Source organism: Lissotriton helveticus, chromosome 6 (genome assembly GCF_964261635.1).
Source record: "Lissotriton helveticus chromosome 6, aLisHel1.1, whole genome shotgun sequence".
NCBI classification, from domain to species: Eukaryota; Metazoa; Chordata; class Amphibia; order Caudata; family Salamandridae; genus Lissotriton; species Lissotriton helveticus.
In genome coordinates this window covers 1,495,806,752-1,495,824,086 of record NC_136067.1, presented here as the reverse complement: position 1 = coordinate 1,495,824,086, position 17,335 = coordinate 1,495,806,752, and the positions used below count along the sequence as shown (strand labels likewise).

Here is a 17,335-nt window from a genome sequence, read left to right as displayed (position 1 = left end):
GCACCACTTTGTCCGGATGGACAGAAAGGAAAGGTGGAGTACAAGAAAGGGCCTGGAGCTCACTCACTCTCCTGGCAGAGGTGATGGCAACCAGGAAAACAGTCTTCAAAGTCAGAAGGCGAAGAGGACAGTTGTGAAGTGGCTCAAAGGGAGCACACATCAGAAATGTAAGAACCAGGTTCAAGTCCCACTGAGGCATCACAAACGGAACAGGAGGAAACGTGTGCGTGATGCCCTTAAGAAATCTATTAACAATAGGGGACTTGAACAAAGAAGGTTGATCAGGCAGCCTGAGAAAGGCTGAAAGGGCAGAAAGGTAGCCCTTGATAGTGCCCAGAGCAGAGCCCTGCTGGGCAAGAGAAAGAAGGAAGAGAAGGACCTCAGAAAGAGGGGCATTGAGGGGATCCACAGCCTTTGCTGTGCACCATGCCACAAATCTGTTCCACCTGCAGGCGTATACCGACTTTGTGGAGGGACGCCTGGCTGCCAGAATGATGTTACAAACTTCAGGAGGCAAGTCAAATGGCCTCAACTGTCGCCGCTCAATCTCCAAGCATGGAGGTGGAGACTGGACAGGTACGGGTGGAGGACCGTCCCCTGCTGCTGCGACAGAAGGTCCTCCTGAAGAGGCAGACGAACCGGGGGATCGACTGGCATACTGAGCAGCTCTGGATACCAGTACCTTCTCGCCCAGTCCGGAGCCACAAGGATGACTTGGGCCCGGTCGCGCTTGATCTTCTTCAGCACTCTGGGCAGAAGTGGTATAGGCGGAAAGGCGTACAACAGACCGCAACTCGACTCGCGACGAAAAGCGTCTCCGAGCGAGTGCCGCCTTGGAAATTCCAACATGCAGAACAGATGACATTGCGCGTTCTCTTCGGTGGCGAATAGATCTAACCAAGGCTCTCCCCATCGCTGAAAGAGGCCTTGCGCCACGTCCGAGTTCAGACGCCATTCGTGATCCATCATGCACCGACGGCTGAGCTCGTCCGCCCTGGCGTTCAGAGAACCTGCCAGGTGTTGAGCCACCAGGGTCACGCCCTGGCGTTCCAGCCATTGCCAAAGGCGAAGAGCCTCTTGACAAAGGGTCCACGACCCCACCCCGCCCTGTTTGTTGCAGTACCACATGGCGGTGGTGTTGTCCGTGAACACCTGCACTACACTCCCCCGGACAGAGGGGAGGAATGCCTTCAGTGCCAGACGAATCGCCCTGAGCTCCAACAGGTTGATGTGGAGCCGGGTCTCCGCCTCTCCCATGTGGCCTCCCCAGCCCTGGAGGGACGCGTCCGTCACAACTACGTGCTCCGGTTGGGGAAGGGAGAGGGATCTGCCGCTGACCCAATCGCGGTCCGTAAGCCACCACTGAAGCTGTCTCGCAGTGCCCTCCGAGATCAGGACGTGGTCGGAAAGGTTGCCCTGATGCTGGGCCCACTGAAACTTCAGGTCCCACTGCAGAGCCCGCATCCGCCACCTGGCGTGATGCACTAGTAGGATGCAGGAGGCCATCAGCCCCAGAAGCCGCAGCGTCAACCTGACCGAAACCCGGGATAACGGCTGAAAGATGGGAATCAGAGCCTGAATATCCCGGACCCTCTGTTCGGGCGGATAAACCCGAAACCGCGCCGAGTCCAGAACCGCTCCGATGAAGAGGAGCTTCTGAGAGGGGCACAGGTGTGACTTCGGCACATTGATGGAGAACCCTAGCTGATGCAGGAGGTCTGCCGTCGTCTGGAGGTGGCTGACGACTGTCTGGGGCGAGCCCGCCTTCAACAACCAGTCGTCGGGGTAGGGGAAGACTGAAACCCCTAACCTGCGCAGATGAGCTGCGACCACCGCCATCACCTTTGTGAGCACCCGTGGGGCGCTGGTAAGGCCGAAGGGGAGCACGGTAAATTGAAAGTGCTTGTGGCCAACCATGAACCGCAGGTAGCGCCGGTGGGCAGGCAGGACGGGGATATGAAAGTAAGCGTCCTGCAAGTCCAACGCTACCATCCAGTCTCCTGGGTCCAGGGCAGCCAGGACCTGAGCCAGTGTAAGCATCTTGAACTTCTCCTTCCGGAGGAAGCCGTTGACGTTCCTTAGGTCCAAGATAGGGCGTAGGCCCCCTTTGCCCTTCTTGGGTACCAGAAAGTAGTGGGAGTAGCAACCACACCCTACTTCTGGCCCAGGAACGCGCTCGATGGCCCCCTTGGCCAAGAGGGCCGTAACTTCCTCCTGCAGAAGTCGCAAATGATCCCCGAATACACGGTGGTTCTGCGGTGGCATGGCTGGAGGAGTCGCCTCGAAGGGGAGGGAGTAGCCCCTTCGGACGATTTGCAGCACCCACCTGTCCGATGTGACAGTGCGACAGTGGAGGTGGTGATGGCGAACCCTGCCCCCCACTGGCGTCACATGGGCCTGAAAGCACGGACTAGGAGGGTTTTGAGGCGGATGCTGGGGGGGAAGGTGTGGACTGACCTCGCCGCTGCCCCCGACCGCCCGGACGGCGGTTCCCACGGCCGCCACCGCGGTGGGTATTGCCCTGCGGAGCGTGGCTGGCGGCGCGTGTGGGCGCACTCCTTCCGTGGCCACGAAAGGAGTGAAAGGCAGCCGATTGCTGGCGCTGGCCCGAGAGGCCCAAGGACTTGGCCGTAGCCCTGGAGTCCTTAAAGCGCTCAAGCGCATGGTCTGCCTTGTCGCCAAAGAGGCGACGGCCATCGAACGGCATGTCCATGAGTGTGTTCTGGACATCTGCCGTGAAGTTGGCGGACCTCAGCCAGGCGTGGCGTCTGACCGCCACCGTCGTTGCCATCGCTCTACCTAGCGAGTCGGTGGTATCCAGCCCACACCTGATAGAATACTTGGCTGCATCCCGGCCCTCCACAAGGGCTTGGCCGAGTTTGGCCCGTACCTCCAACGGACACTCTGGCAGCACTTCCGCGACCTTATCCCACACAGAGTGGGTGTAACGTCCCAAGAGGCAGGCGGTGTTGGAAGACCGCAGGCCTAGACTAAGGGATGAGAAGATCTTCTTCCCATACTGGTCATACCTCTTGCATTCCCTGTCCGGCGGGGCTGACGGGAATGCGGTCTGGGAATTGGAGGCCTGGATGACCAGGCTCTCGGGGGTAGGGTGGGAGGACAGGAAACATGGGTCGCCCGGGGCTGGGCGGTGGCGTCTGGCCACGTTCCTATCTACGGGCGAACCTGTATCGAGCTTGGACCAAGTGCCCAGAAGAACGTCGGTCAAGGCCTCATTAAAGGGCAGCAGAGGCTCGGCCGAGCTTGACTGCGGTTTAAGGACCTCAGTGAGGAGGTTAGTCCTCACGGCCGCGACGGGGAGCTCAAGGCCCAAGGCCTTGGCAGCCCTCATCAGCACCACACTATATGTTGCCCCCTTCTCCGAAGCCACGGTAGGAGGGGAGACAAAACCAGTGTCTGGAGAGGTGTCCAGACCACTGGCCTCCCCAAGGTCTCCTGTCCAGTCCTCATGAGACTGACACTCCCTGGTCAGAGGGTCCTTAGACCCCTCCCAGTCCTCTTCATCACCCATCTCCTGAAACTCAGGGTTCTCAGCTAATGGGGACTATTCATAGAAGTGAAACTCCCCAAACGACGTCTGGAGCGGCGCCGATTGGGGACGTCCCGGCGCCGGAACAGGAACGAAGGTGGAACCGAGGACGGCGCCGCCCGAGGACGGCGCCGGAGGCGACACCTGAGGGTCCGACGCCGGGGAGGTCGTAAGGTCCACCGGCGACGAACCAGATCCCGAAGGAGGTCCAGCGGCGTCCTGCGGCGCCGGGCACGAAGGCGCCGGCGGCGCTGGAACAACTGAACCCCTCGGCGTCGGGGCAGATTCCCCCGACCCGCTAGGGGTCCCAGACGGGTCCGCTGGGCCCGAAGGCGCCGCGGAGCCCGTCGGAGGAGAGAGTTTCCTCATGGCCATGAGGAAGCGCTCGATCTCCTCCGGCGTCGCGTTGAGCCCAGGGACCGTAGGGTATGGGGCCGGACGCGGCGCCTGCGACTCAGTCGGAGCCGCGTGGGTGGTGTCACCCGAACCCCCGGCCGCATCGCGCGAGCGTCGGGGGGCGTCCGAGGAGCGATGATGCCGCTTGGACTTCTTGTGCCGCTTACCTGACGACGACTTCGACCCGGAGGAGTGCGGCCTACCCTCGGAACTGTGGTGGCTCCGAGCCCGCGACCTGTCCCTCGACCTCCCATGGGATCGGGACCTCTCGCGGCGCGGGACCGACTGCCGGAGTTCGAGCCGCCTGCGGGACCGCTCCCGTCTGGCCTTCGAAGAGAGGGCCCGGCCGTCGGAGCAGGCCTTGTCGTCGTGGTCGACGCCGAGACAAGATAAACACACGCGGTGAGGATCCGTGACCGACATCAGGCGGTCGCAATCATCGCAGTGCTTAAATCCGGGCATCCCTACGGCACCGTCGGAGTCGATAGACTTCGAGAACAATCAAAAGTGATCAAAAAGTTAGTCATAAAATGACTAGGGTTACTGCTTTTTCCAGATCTGCGCTTGCTGGCGCGGAAAAAAGAAGAACTGACGTCAGCACGCGGAGGCGGCGTCTAAGTACTCCGACGACGTCATCACGGCGCCCACGACGCCGACGACGGACGCGGAGCCGCAGACAACGCCTACCGACGCGCAAGGGTACTGCCACGCAAAAATTTCTGGATCCAGTCTGACGCCTGGGGATATTCTAAGGTAAGGAATCTAATACTAACGTGTCTCTTTCAGATAGCAGCGCTGACTCTGTGCCATGGCCAGAACGAAAACCGTTTTGCGAGGGGTCGAGTGTATTGTTACTAATCAAGTGCTCTGAAAGAATGGAAGGGAGCAGTAAGATTGGCCTAAAATTCTCAGGTTTTTTGGCATCCAGAGAAGGTTTTTTAAGCAGTGGCAGTACTCTAGCTTGTTTCCATGCTGTAGGTACAACTGCCGAATTAAGCAATATGTTTATCACTTGACCAAGAAGGTAGGTAAAATGTTCCTGAATTGGTCAGGTTCAAAGGATCAACTGGTGAGCCTGATTTAATTTTTGCACAGAGAGCGAGTAACAGGTCGTGTTCAATCTGAGGGAAAACCTCTAAGGTGTTCAACGTACCATTGCTAGGTACTTCAGGGCAGTCCAGAACAGACATGGAAAAACTTTGATAGATGTTGTGAGAAGTTGGCCTGATGTGCAGTGTTCACTATTCTAGTGATCACTATATATCAGTCCAAACAACCCTTATTGATGATTGGTTGTAAGTCAACCTTATAGACCAGCTATCCTAGTAGCATGGATACGAGCAGTCTAAGGCTAAGACTCTAGAGGGCGTGTTAAGCCAGCTGTTTTACCATCACATTACCCCTTGAACACCCAGTGAAAGGACACCACACAAGTGTTATGAAAATAAACAATGTATTTATTAGAATCACAACAACCCTGTACTCTTTATGAGGACAGGGTGCTAAGCACACAACAAAACTCTTACGAAAACACTTAAGTTAGCACGGTATACACAAATGCCCGAGGGGCACGAAAAACCATATACTTTAAAAGTGGAATGCGAAATTACTAGCAGGTAAGTACAGTACTAATAGGCTTTGGAATCGCTAGGACTTGACTATAGAATCGTTAGACTACTTCTAGGAGACCCAGGGGACTCGGGTGCAGAGTGTGCACTCTCACGCGGGATGCGGGACAAAGTCTATGGAAGCTAGTAAAGTTAAAGTTAGTGTTTACGGGCGAACCCGACCTGGTAGGAAGAAAAGGACAGTGGATCCTGACCCTTGGATAGTGAGGCTATGCTGGGGCACCGAAATGCCGAAGTTACCTAGCTGCAGCTGCATAGGTCTCAAAAGACGTTGGGAATCCTCGTTGCCGGACCAGGAGCCTGGAAGAAAAGATGCTGGCAGGCGACCAGTGAAGATAGTTCGAGTTGATCCAAGCCTGGATCTGGAAGATGGATGACACCTGAAAGCAGAGGGGACCAAGTTCGTGACTACTAGCCAGTAGTCAGTGGGCACCAGGAGGGCACCGGATGGCAGTCACCTCGACTAGGTGAGTGGGCGACGCTGGCTCTGCAGATCTCACGGACCAGGAGGCGTTGTCGGCGACCAGGATGGAGAGGCGAGCTGTCCCACGATGGATGAAGCTGTCGGCGTCAAAGTTACCCAGGATTGGGCAACAAGCCTTGGCTAATTCAAGCCCACGCGGTGGACTCAAAATGGCGTCTTGAGTGGACCAGGAGGGTCCGGGGTGCTCCTCTTCGGGAAGGGAGCAAGGGCCAGTCTGGAGCAACCAGACCAGCAGCAGTGATGTCGTCGGGCGTCGTTCAGAAGGCCACAAGCCAGCGGGCTAGTAGCCAAACAACGCGGTGAGCAGCAAAAAGCAGAAGGCGATACAGAAAAGGGGGTGGTGATGAACAGAGTGTCTGAATTAAGCAGACCACTCTTACCCAGTCCAAAGATCAGGGCTTGATCCATCACCGTTATTTATCTCACTGCCCCATCCCAGCTCAGAACCTGGCTATATGCAAATTAGTCTGTCCCTGGCCCAGTGCATCATGGGAACAGGGCAGACCAAACTACCAAGCCAATTCTTCACCAGAAAGGAGACAAGCTACCGGGGACCGGTTTCTGGCATTTCAGCCTCTTCGGCCCGGCTTGCTTGAATCCTGATGGAGCAGTGAGAAAGGGACTCATGTCTGAGTATACCCTGCCACACCTATAGTGGCCAAAAACGATACAGAAAAGGGGGTGGTGATGAACAGAGTGTCTGAATTAAGCAGACCACTCTTACCCAGTCCAAAGATCAGGGCTTGATCCATCACCGTTATTTATCTCACTGCCCCATTCCAGCTCAGAACCTGGCTATATGCAAATTAGTCTGTCCCTGGCCCAGTGCATCATGGGAACAGGGCAGACCAAACTACCAAGCCAATTCTTCACCAGAAAGGAGACAAGCTACCGGGGACCGGTTTCTGGCATTTCAGCCTCTTCGGCCCGGCTTGCTTGAATCCTGATGGAGCAGTGAGAAAGGGACTCATGTCTGAGTATACCCTGCCACACCTATAGTGGCCAAAAACGATACAGAAAAGGGGGTGGTGATGAACAGAGTGTCTGAATTAAGCAGACCACTCTTACCCAGTCCAAAGATCAGGGCTTGATCCATCACCGTTATTTATCTCACTGCCCCATCCCAGTGTAAGAATTGGCTTTTGTAGTCTGGTCTGCCCTGTTCCCATGATGCACTGGGCCAGGGACAGACTAATTTTCATACAGCCAGGTTCTGAAACTGGGATGGTGCAATGAGCTAAAAAACGGTATTGGATCTAGCCCTGATCTCTTGACTGGGTGAGAGTACTCTGCTTAATTCAGAGACTCTGTCCATCACCACCCCTTGTTGCAAAAAGCAGAAGGGCCCCACGCAGATCGTGGAGATGCTGGGAGGCTGCACTTCGGTGCTGGAGCTGCTCAGGGTCGGGGCTTCTCGGACCCCAAAGCACTCACCAGGAAATTACTCGGCGGGCTTGCTGTGCAGAAGTCATGCAGTCTTGCAGATGGCCGGTCCCTCGAGGTCTCGTCGCACCCACGGTTCTCAGCTGGGCTGTAGAGGTGGGTAGAGGTCAGAGGTGCCAGGGAAGCCGGTTCTCGTCGAGCTGGGCAGTCGGATTCCGGAGGAAGGACTTGCAGCAGACCGCAGTGTTCTTTAGATGGTGCCTGCGGATGCAGGGTGACTACTCCTTAGTCACAAGGGAGAATTCTTAGGAAGAAGTCTTGAGTTCCTTTCGTGGAAAGTAGTTTCAGGATTCAAAGATGATCTAATTTGGAAGGGGGCCTGCTCCTACCTTTATCTGGGAAAAGGGGGCTGGCACGCGACTAAGTCCTGCCCTAGGGGTGGGACCAGGAGGGGGGTGGTTACACCCACTTCCTTGGCGGGCTTTTCCCCAGCACAGGGTCTGGAGTGTCCCTGGAACTGGTTCAAGCCAGCCTATGCACAGTGAGCACCGGGGTGTCACGTGCAGTCACCTTCCTCTGAAGCCCTGCCTACCTACAATACACAAAATCCTGTCTGGGACGGTGCTGGCACCGCCCCTGGCAGGAAACCCTTTGTCCTTATCTCCTGCTCTGGGAGGACTCCCAGCAGCAGGAGGGCAGACTTGTGTCTCGGTGGCAGCATCCATTTTGTGGATGCTAAGGCTCTGTCTGACTTTAACCGGGGTTAGGGGTTACATACATGTCGTGTCCCTCTAGAAGGGTGGAATGCTAACCCCGTCGCCAGAATTGGCGAGGGGTTAGTATTCCAATTCGTATGACACCTTACTCAACATGTTTTGATAAAGCGATACCAGAGTTGGCATATAACCGCGAGGATTATAATGCACTTAAGAGTATATGGTATGCGATATCATGGAAACGGCTAAGGGATGGATCCCGAAAGCCGCAGACAGGCTCAGCTCATGCCAGAGCACTATCTCACACGATTCCAAGCACTCTGCCTTCAGGATTGTTAAGGCCTGCCATAGGAGTGACTGATAGGAGATCTGTGTGTCCATTTTTAGGGTTAGATATAGGTATACTATATCTAAAGCAAAGGGTGATTACACCACCTTGCCCCAGCTGTCGTGCAGCCAGTTGTGACAGTTTTGGATGGCCAGCCAGGGGTGGCATAATACATGCTTCAGCCCCTGGTAGGCCCTGGGTACACCTATGCCCTGGGCACCTAAGGTACTCTGTACAGGGACTGATAAGGTGACTCAGTATCCAATTAGATATGTACCTAAGGTACATGGAATCCATTTTACAGAGAGAGCAGTAGGCCTGGGGTCCTGAATAGCAGGGCCCCAGGTCAACTAAGTCAGAAAACCAGCAAAACACCAGGCAAAAAGTTGGGGGCAACCATAGTCAGGGATCTACCTTCCTACAGATGTCTTCTATTTTTTTTTTTTAGAAGAATACAGCAAGATCCTCACATTGCTGGCTCGAGGAGATCAGTGGGCCCACCGTCCCCTTCTGATTTTTCAAACCTGAAACAATGGAGAAAATACTCTTCGCGGGATTAGTACTTTTACTAATTCTTAAGGCATAGAAAGCCGCGCGTTCAGTATGGATTGCTTTGTGATAGATCTTTACTGCATCCCGGTAGTGCACTCTGGATAGAGGGTCAAAGTCCCAGCGGCTGATTTATCCAATCTGAAAAGGCTAAATAAGCCTTGTCAGAATCTATCGGCAACACCGGAATGGAGCTCAAGAGAAGAGTTTTAAATTGATCCCAATTTAGCTTATGCCAAGGGCGTTTCAGAGAGTGGGAGTTGTCTAATTTGCGTTTAGGGGCTATGAATGACCAGGGGGACCAAAAAATGGTCCGACCAGGCTATAGGTACTGGCGGTTGAGTAGTAAGGGAAGGGATGTTGGTAAAGACCGGATCCAGCAGGTGGCCGGCTGAATGAGTAGGACCAGAAACCCGTTAGTCCAACTGACAGGCCGCTAGGTCCGCCATTAGGTTTGCCACATCCACATCTGAGTGGCTATCAAAATGAAGATTCAAATCTCCCAGGAACGTAAAATTGGAAGAATTGGCCGCCAAGGTGCAGACAGTATCAGTGAGTGCTTCCCTAAAGGCTTTAGATGGACCCGGTGGGCGATATATCAGTAACCCAGTCATAGTGTAGTTGGGATTAAAGGTAATTTTAAAACAGGCACATTCACAGCCTAAAATAGGCTGTTTACTGAAGGAGCAGGAGTAGCCGATTTTTACAATAGCCGCAATACCTCTGCCTCTTGTGTCTCTATTAAGGGTGTGAATGACATAACCCTCCAGAAGAGCCAGCCCTGGGATCGCTACTGAGTCTTCAGAGAGCCAAGTCTCAGTTAAGAACAGGGTGTCCGGCGCTTCGGTTTCCAAAAGGTCATAAACATCAGCGCAATGTTTGACCAATGAACAGCAGTTCAGGTGAAATATTATCAGACTTTTTTGCCTGGGGGAGGCGGGCAGTCCAGCACACCTGCTGGGGCCATAGATGTAAACCCACACTGTTTGCAGCTGAAGGGACACTCTAATTCCTCTAGCCCATGGACTAAATATCTCCTAGACAGTGTTCTAGATGCTAACAGCTCCTTCTGGAAATAAGCAAGATGGAATTTCCCAAAATTAGCAGCATGTCTGGTATCTGGCGCTGGCCTGGCGCAGACGGGCTTGCCTTTGGCGTGCCCACTACGCGTGGCCGGACAAGCATGCTGTTTAAGAATCCCCCCGGTAGCGGAAATAAATAAAGGAGGGCGGAGCCACTTCCCTCCACACAAACAGCACACGCTGCGGTGGACCGGGGTCCGGCGAAATTGGTGCGGGGAGCAGCACGCCAAGAAAAGGTAGGCAGGATAAAAGAAATGCTCTGATACCCACACAGTGTTTTAAAAGTATCAACACAGGATACACACACTGCGCAAATACACACACAGTATTTTTAAAAACTCAGCATAAATTGCGAAGTAGCGCCGGCTGGCAATGCGCTGCTACCTACTGCTGCGCGGCCGGATAAACACCCCGGTTAAGTATCCCCCCGGTAGCGGAAATGAATAGAGGAAGGCGGAGCCACATCCCTCCACATGTCTGACGCCACTTCAATCATTAATGAAGAGCCAGCACCCCTTACTGATGACGTGAGAGCTATGAAGTTTCTAGGTCCAGACTGATGCCTGAGACTATTCTACGGGTAAGGAACCTGCGGGTAGAAGTATCCATCAGAATAGTGAAAGTCAGTCCGGTGGTATAAACAGAACTGAAGCCGTGCTCATGCGGGTGAACCAACCACATAATGACATTTGATGCCAAAAGGGTGGTGTCTCACTGGTCAATAATGTTCCAAATCCCATATTCTATATTAATATGCCTCTAGGCAAACATTGACGGAAATGGATACTTGTACCAATATAAAGTGGATAACCTTTTGGACCTTGGGTGCTTGAACACAGAAATACATGCAGAATAACATGGCGCACAAGGCATAAGGAGATTAAATCATCTTTATAATGTACAACATCTAAAAGGTAAAACCATGTCTGTCGGCGATCCAGAATGAATCACTTAACATAAAAGTCTAAAACCAACATATGGTTAAAATGTGCATGTGCAGAAAAATATATTTCATATAACCCTGCTTTTGTTACACTTACTTCAAAGGTTGACACTGTACAACCTGTATACTAAAGAAACTCCAAAAATACTCTATCTGAGAACCAGATTATTTAGTATAAAGTGGGGCCATTATCTTGATCAAAAATACCACTTGTTTCCTAAGCTTCTTTAAATTATATAAAGGTTGAGCTGATGATGGGGCATGGATAACAAACAGTTCAGTCACTAGACTCATGTGACGCCTTAGATCGACTGGCCAACCATAGCCAAATGTCCCCAGCATCCAGACCTATTGTGGAAGAATGAAGGTCACAATGGAGCTGTACACTTTCCTGTGATTACATCAAAGGTGAAAAATCTGTAATGCAGAAACCGGAGTGACACCTTTATATTTGCTGGGGCATACCGTTCAAGAGACTGGTACACTGCTTTAACTATTTCCTCAAGCTTAATCCATACATTTTTCTTGTCTTATATTCTTTGTCAAACAATAGCTATGATAGATTATTATACTTTTCGCAAAGCACTTTCATTTGAGCTTAATTACTAAAGCATTGAGCACTACAGAATAGCAATACAAAATGTACTAAATAAATGTACCTTTGCTGTCATTAAAGATACAGCTTTCGGATCTGGTAATGTGCTTGGAATGCTGCTACACAACTGCCACATAAACCTAGAATTGAAAAGCAATAGCTTAGTTTTGACTTTTAAAACGGCACCGGTCACAAATAAAAAAGTAACTATTAAAAATGCCATTCTATAAATATCACACTTACCCAAAATATGTATGCTCAAAAATGTTCTTGTCTTGAAGAAACTGCATATTATCATGCCAAATCCACTAAGGAAAAGAATCTATTATCAGATGAGAGAAGGCAGTTCGTACAAACAAGTTTCATTAACAGTCTATGTTGTTTACCTTATGCACATTTCATGAAAGTAAGATGGATAATAAGTGCATCCAGAACAACTGATTAAGCAATACTTCACATGGAGCTTCAACGAAAAATTTAAAAAATGTAAAACACAAACAGAATGGTAAAATATACAAGAAATATATGGATTGCTGCTGTAATTTGCCTGCTGTTGAAGAAACTGTGAACAGGTTGATCTTCCAGCAAGCAGTTTACCAGATGTGTTAAACAGACGATGCAGAATTACAGACGACTCCTGAAAATTCAAGGCAGTTCAACCAAAAGAGATTTTACTGACCTCCTGGAAATAAACAGAGTTAAACGAACACCAACAGTGTAAACTCACAGTACAGGCTAGACAAACATTAGGTGGGTCTTTCCTAGCACATTTTCCTGACTGAGTTCATTAAGTGGCAGAAACCCTATTTTTAGCTGCCTTTGAACCATACAAACAGATTCCACAATGTAATATAAATACACACTCTTTGAAACAGAAAACATGCCAGTTATGTGCTTTACCATTACTATGCTTCTGATGGGCACTTAATTTCTTGAAAAATGTTGAATGTTCTGAAATATCCACCAGGCATGAAATGATTAGGGGGTAATTTCATATTGAAGTGGCACCACAACTGCCTGGTGCAGCAGTGTAATGACAAGAATTCATAAAGTGCTGGTCCAGTAAATCAATTCCTGAATAAGTCCTTCCTCTCACAGAGTAGCCGTCTTCCAAAAGAAATGCTTAAAATACATGACAAGTGACACCAATCGAGGTGCAATAGTAACATATAAATCCACTAGATCAGGAAGTTTGATTGTTAAATTACTGTATTTTTATTTTGAAAAAAAATGTCTAGCAATAAGTTTCTTGGAGAATTGCCACTTCCCATATCTAGATGAAACAACTAGAAACATGTAAAGTTTCAACATATTTTCAATGCTATACCAATCTCCAACAAGAAATTCCCATGCCGAACGTATGTAAAAACCCACTTTTAAAGTGCTACACTGTAAGAATTGCACCAAATAGAGAATATGACCTATGTTCCACTAAATAGTTCTTAAATGACGTGAACTAGACCTTGAAAAGTACATTTGTGGTGTCCTTTGAAAAATTCCAAACACTGTATTTAATCATGAAGAGGCAAAGAATTCAGCTAAAAGCTCTAGGATTGAAATTACCGATTTGGCCAACTGTTTGAGTAAAATGAATAGTGCATAGACATCCAAAGTTCTGTGAGTGGTTAGTTCAATAGTTAATCAGGTCAAATTCAAATAGGCAAAATTATCTCAACAATCACAATGCTTGGGTGGTCTAATGGACAGATGAAAATAGATTATAGGCGGGAAAAACATAATAGGCAATCTGAGTGTTGTTGCCTGGAAACTCTTTTTAACTTGCTCAGTACATATAGGAAACATACTCATCATGCTAGTTCTTCCACTCCTAGTCCACTAGTCTAGTGCACAAAAAAACTGCAGTCAATTCAGATATGCGGCAAAGAGGAACACCAGGCAGACCCAATAGTCAGCTCTTGGGAACTGAGGTCTCATTTCTGGCTTGTAGCCTATCTCCTGTGCACAAATCAGCTTTTACATGACAGATTAACTGCTGATAGTCACATTTTGTAGTCTACGACCCAGAATCGGATGATAAAGGCTATGTCAAGTTATCCTAACTTGTTCATATAGTCAATCAGGTGACTTGTAAAACCCGACTACTCACCCGTAAGGGTCTCAAGGCGCTGGGAATAGTACATACACATAGTGTTGTCTAACTGTACCTAACCCTGACAGCCTTGATCAGTGCCTACATTTCACTATTAGACAAAGGAGTGATCTCAATACCAAGGACATTGTCCTCAAAGCCAGGACACGTATGTGAAGACTACTTACTTGTCTACTCTAGGACCACTGATGCACACTTCAAGGTAGGCTTCCTATTCCAATAACAAAGCTTCATGCTTCTTACATTCAGGGCTCATTTCAGATGGAACAGTGCCCTCCAAAGAAAACTGGCAGAACCATCTCCCCTCCACTGAATTCAGTCATGGAGATACAAAGAGATTCAAACGTAGTCATGTGCCCTTCAACTGTCTGGATTTCACTGCAGACCGAGGCTAAAATGTAGTATCCTATCTCAGGGTCAGGTCTGTAGGATTATAAGCAGACAGATGTATGAGGTCCAACATACCTAGAAAGAAATGTGCAGATTAGATGTTCCTTTCCTAGACCACTTTGCCAACAAACTTAGAAATTGCGAGTTCCGCCTTTAAAGAGGGCTGTAAGTCATGCAAGAGACTGGATGTGCAGATTCAAGATAACTTTGCTTTTCTGGACCACTCCGTCTCGACCAATCAGTCGTCCAAGTAATGAAAGACAAATATACAGTGCCTGTAATATTTTGTCACAACCAGTATCCCCTTTTGAAATGCTTTTTCTAAGATTGAAACTCAGAAACAGCATCCCATAACACTCTTGATGAAAGAAATACAGGCTTTGCAGAACAAAGGAGCAATACAGGAAGTCACTTATTTAAAGTGCAAAAATGTGTTCTGCTCAAGATACTGCCTAGTTCCCAATAAAGGTGGTTGATTTTATTTTCCTTTTCTAGATCATTATTTTTAAAATCTATTTCTAAAAAAATTAACTGTTGTAGATGACCACCATGCAGCATATTACCATCCAGAAATGGTTGGTATCCCTAGAGCTACAAGATGCATGTGTTTATATGTAACACTAATCCAAAGGTGTCACAGTAAATGTATTTATTTTTTTCCTCCAACCTGTGGGAAAGTGCCCCCTTGTGACATGGCCACCCCCATTTTTGCCACTGGTACTGATGCTTTTTTAATGATGTGCACTGAGTCCCTGTTAATCAGACCGCAGTGGCAGTGCTCTTTCCCTAAAATAAACTACATGTTCTAGTCCCTAGTAAATGGTACCCTGGGCACCTAGGGCACGGGTGCTAAAGAGGGCCTCCAAGTGCTGTAGCATCTATTGTGCCACCCTAAGGGACTCACACCCAAATCGATACAGACTGCCATTGCATGCCGCGTTAAACTGAGTAAACCATTGTGAAAACACGCCATGGAGCACTCCCTGTGTGCCATGCCCACAGACACTGCATGGAATATAATTAAGTCAACCCTACAGCAGGTCTTAAAGTGGTATGTCAGGGCGCATTATAATATATGTGAGTGCACAGATATGCTCTTTTGATATCTAGTTTGATAGCTAGACATTACAAGTGATCGGGGAGCCATTTATAGTATAAGTACTGCCACCGGTCATTACAAGTTACTCAGTTACATAATGGCTTCACTGAAAATGATGGTGATTGGAATAAAACGCCTCGTGTTGACAAATCCATACTAATGCCTGGATCGGATTTGTTCTAACATGCACTCAGAGGGTACCTTAGAGGTGCCCCATGAATCCTACTAGTCTCAGTATGGTGGCTGGCTGGCACAGTCGAGCCTGCCATCACTGACACATTGCAGGTGAGAGCCTGTGCTCTCGGAGGTCAGAAACAATGCCTTCTGTGGAGGAAGGTGTTCACGCCTCCTCCAGCAGGATGGCTAATGTTTTAGCACATCTGAAAGAGACACATTAGTGATAGATTCCTTACCTTAAACTATCCCCAGACGTCAGTCTGGATCCGGAAAGTTTTGCTAGCAGTACCCCTGCACGTCAGTGGGAGGAGTTATGCGGCTCTGCGTCCGTCGCTGGCGTCGTATGCGCCGAGATGATGTCACGGAAACTACTTAGGCGCCACCCATGCGCGCTGACGTCAGTTTTCTTTTTCTGCGCAAGTAAGCGCAGAGCCGGTTAGAGCACGTACCTCAGTCATTATTTGACTATCTTTTTGAGACTTATTGTCTCGTGTTGGTTTTCTCTGGTGCGCGTGGGGATGCCTGGTTTTAAGTCCTGCTGGACCTGCCATCACAATAGGTCGGTGGCGGACCCTCACGACATCTATCTCTACTGCCTGGAGCGCGACCATGACTCCCTGGTCCTGTCTGGACTGTAGGGCTATGGCCCGAAGGCCTTGAGGGAGCGGCGCCAGAAGGTGCTTAAAGTTTGGCACTCGTCCCCGCGCCGTTCACGGTCCAGGGGTCATTCCCATGACCGTTCGCGGAGCTGTTATCACCGGTCCTCGGGATCCAAGTCTTCACACTCGAGTTAGGGTAAGAGACGACACAAAAAGAAGTCAAAGAAGCGTTTTCGCTCTCCGACGTCGCCCCGTCGGTCCTCGGAGGCGGACGAGGGGGACAGGGGCTCCGCCCCTGCGGCTCCGCCCCTGCGGCTCCTTCAGAGCCTGGGAGTCTCGAGGCCTACCCGCCTTACCTAGGTCCGTCGGCGATTCCCGCACAAATGCAAGGATTCCTTGGTGCCATGGACCGCCTTGTTTAGACCTCGGGTTCCCATCGGTGCGCCTTCGGGCCCTGCGGTCCCGTGTCAGGATCCTGCTGGTCGGTAGACTCCTTGGGCGGATCCAGCCCCGGCACCACCTGTGGCTCCAGCCCCGGCGCCGCAGGATCCTGCGCCGCTGGCTCCGGCCACGGCGCCAAGAGGTCCCATGCTGCGCCGGTGGCGCTGCAGTGTAGAACGCAGGTTCCGCCTCTGCCCCGGTTCCCGGACGATTTTGTCCCCACCTGGGATCCGAATTGAGACACGGTGCCGGCTCGGCCCCGGCCTGTGCCATTCTCGGTGCGGTTTCTTTCCTCCCTGGTCCCTGCCCCGCCGCCGAGGCCTGTGCCGCCTGTGCCGACTGCACCGGCGGTAGAGGACGATTGGGAGGGGTCGGAGGACCCTCTTGTTCTTCAGTGTGATTCGGAGCTGGACTGGGTCGACGACTTGGAGGAGGCCGGGGGCCTTGATGTCTCCTCTGATCCGGGGTTTGCCTCTCTCCCGCCCACTATGAAGGAAGGTGCCTCGTATACGGTGGTGCTCCGTCGGGCACCTGAGGACCTTAACCTCGATCTCCCCACGGTGATCCTTAAGACTAATCTCCTCACTGAGGTGCTCCAGTCGGCGTCCACTTCATCGGAGCCTCTGCTGCCCTTTAACAATGCCCTCACTGAAGTCTTGTTGGGCACTTGGTCGCGGCCAGCCACAGGGACTCCTGTGGATAAGAACGTCACCAGGCGTCAACGTCCGGCGTCGTGTGACCCTGCCTTTCTGACCACCCATCCAACACCTGAGAGTCTAGTCGTTCAAGCTTCGACGTCCCAGAGTGCCTTTCCCACGGCTCCGCCTGATAAGGACTCTAATAAGTTGGAACAGTTTGGCAAGCT

The 17,335-nt window shown here is 50.8% G+C and overlaps 1 protein-coding gene across 2 annotated transcripts in view; it reads right to left on the bottom strand.

Moving 5' to 3' along the window:
- Nucleotides 1-17,335, bottom strand: part of USP34 (ubiquitin specific peptidase 34) — a 2,681,755-nt gene that overhangs the window by 1,106,281 nt on the left and 1,558,139 nt on the right. For both annotated transcript variants that reach the window (XM_078649291.1, XM_078649292.1), the window contains exons 53-54: nt 11,898-11,962; nt 11,719-11,794 (exon numbers count right to left, since the gene is read on the bottom strand). In XM_078649291.1, the coding sequence (XP_078505417.1) occupies nt 11,719-11,794; nt 11,898-11,962 (141 nt within the window). The remainder of the gene's footprint in view (nt 1-11,718; nt 11,795-11,897; nt 11,963-17,335) is intronic.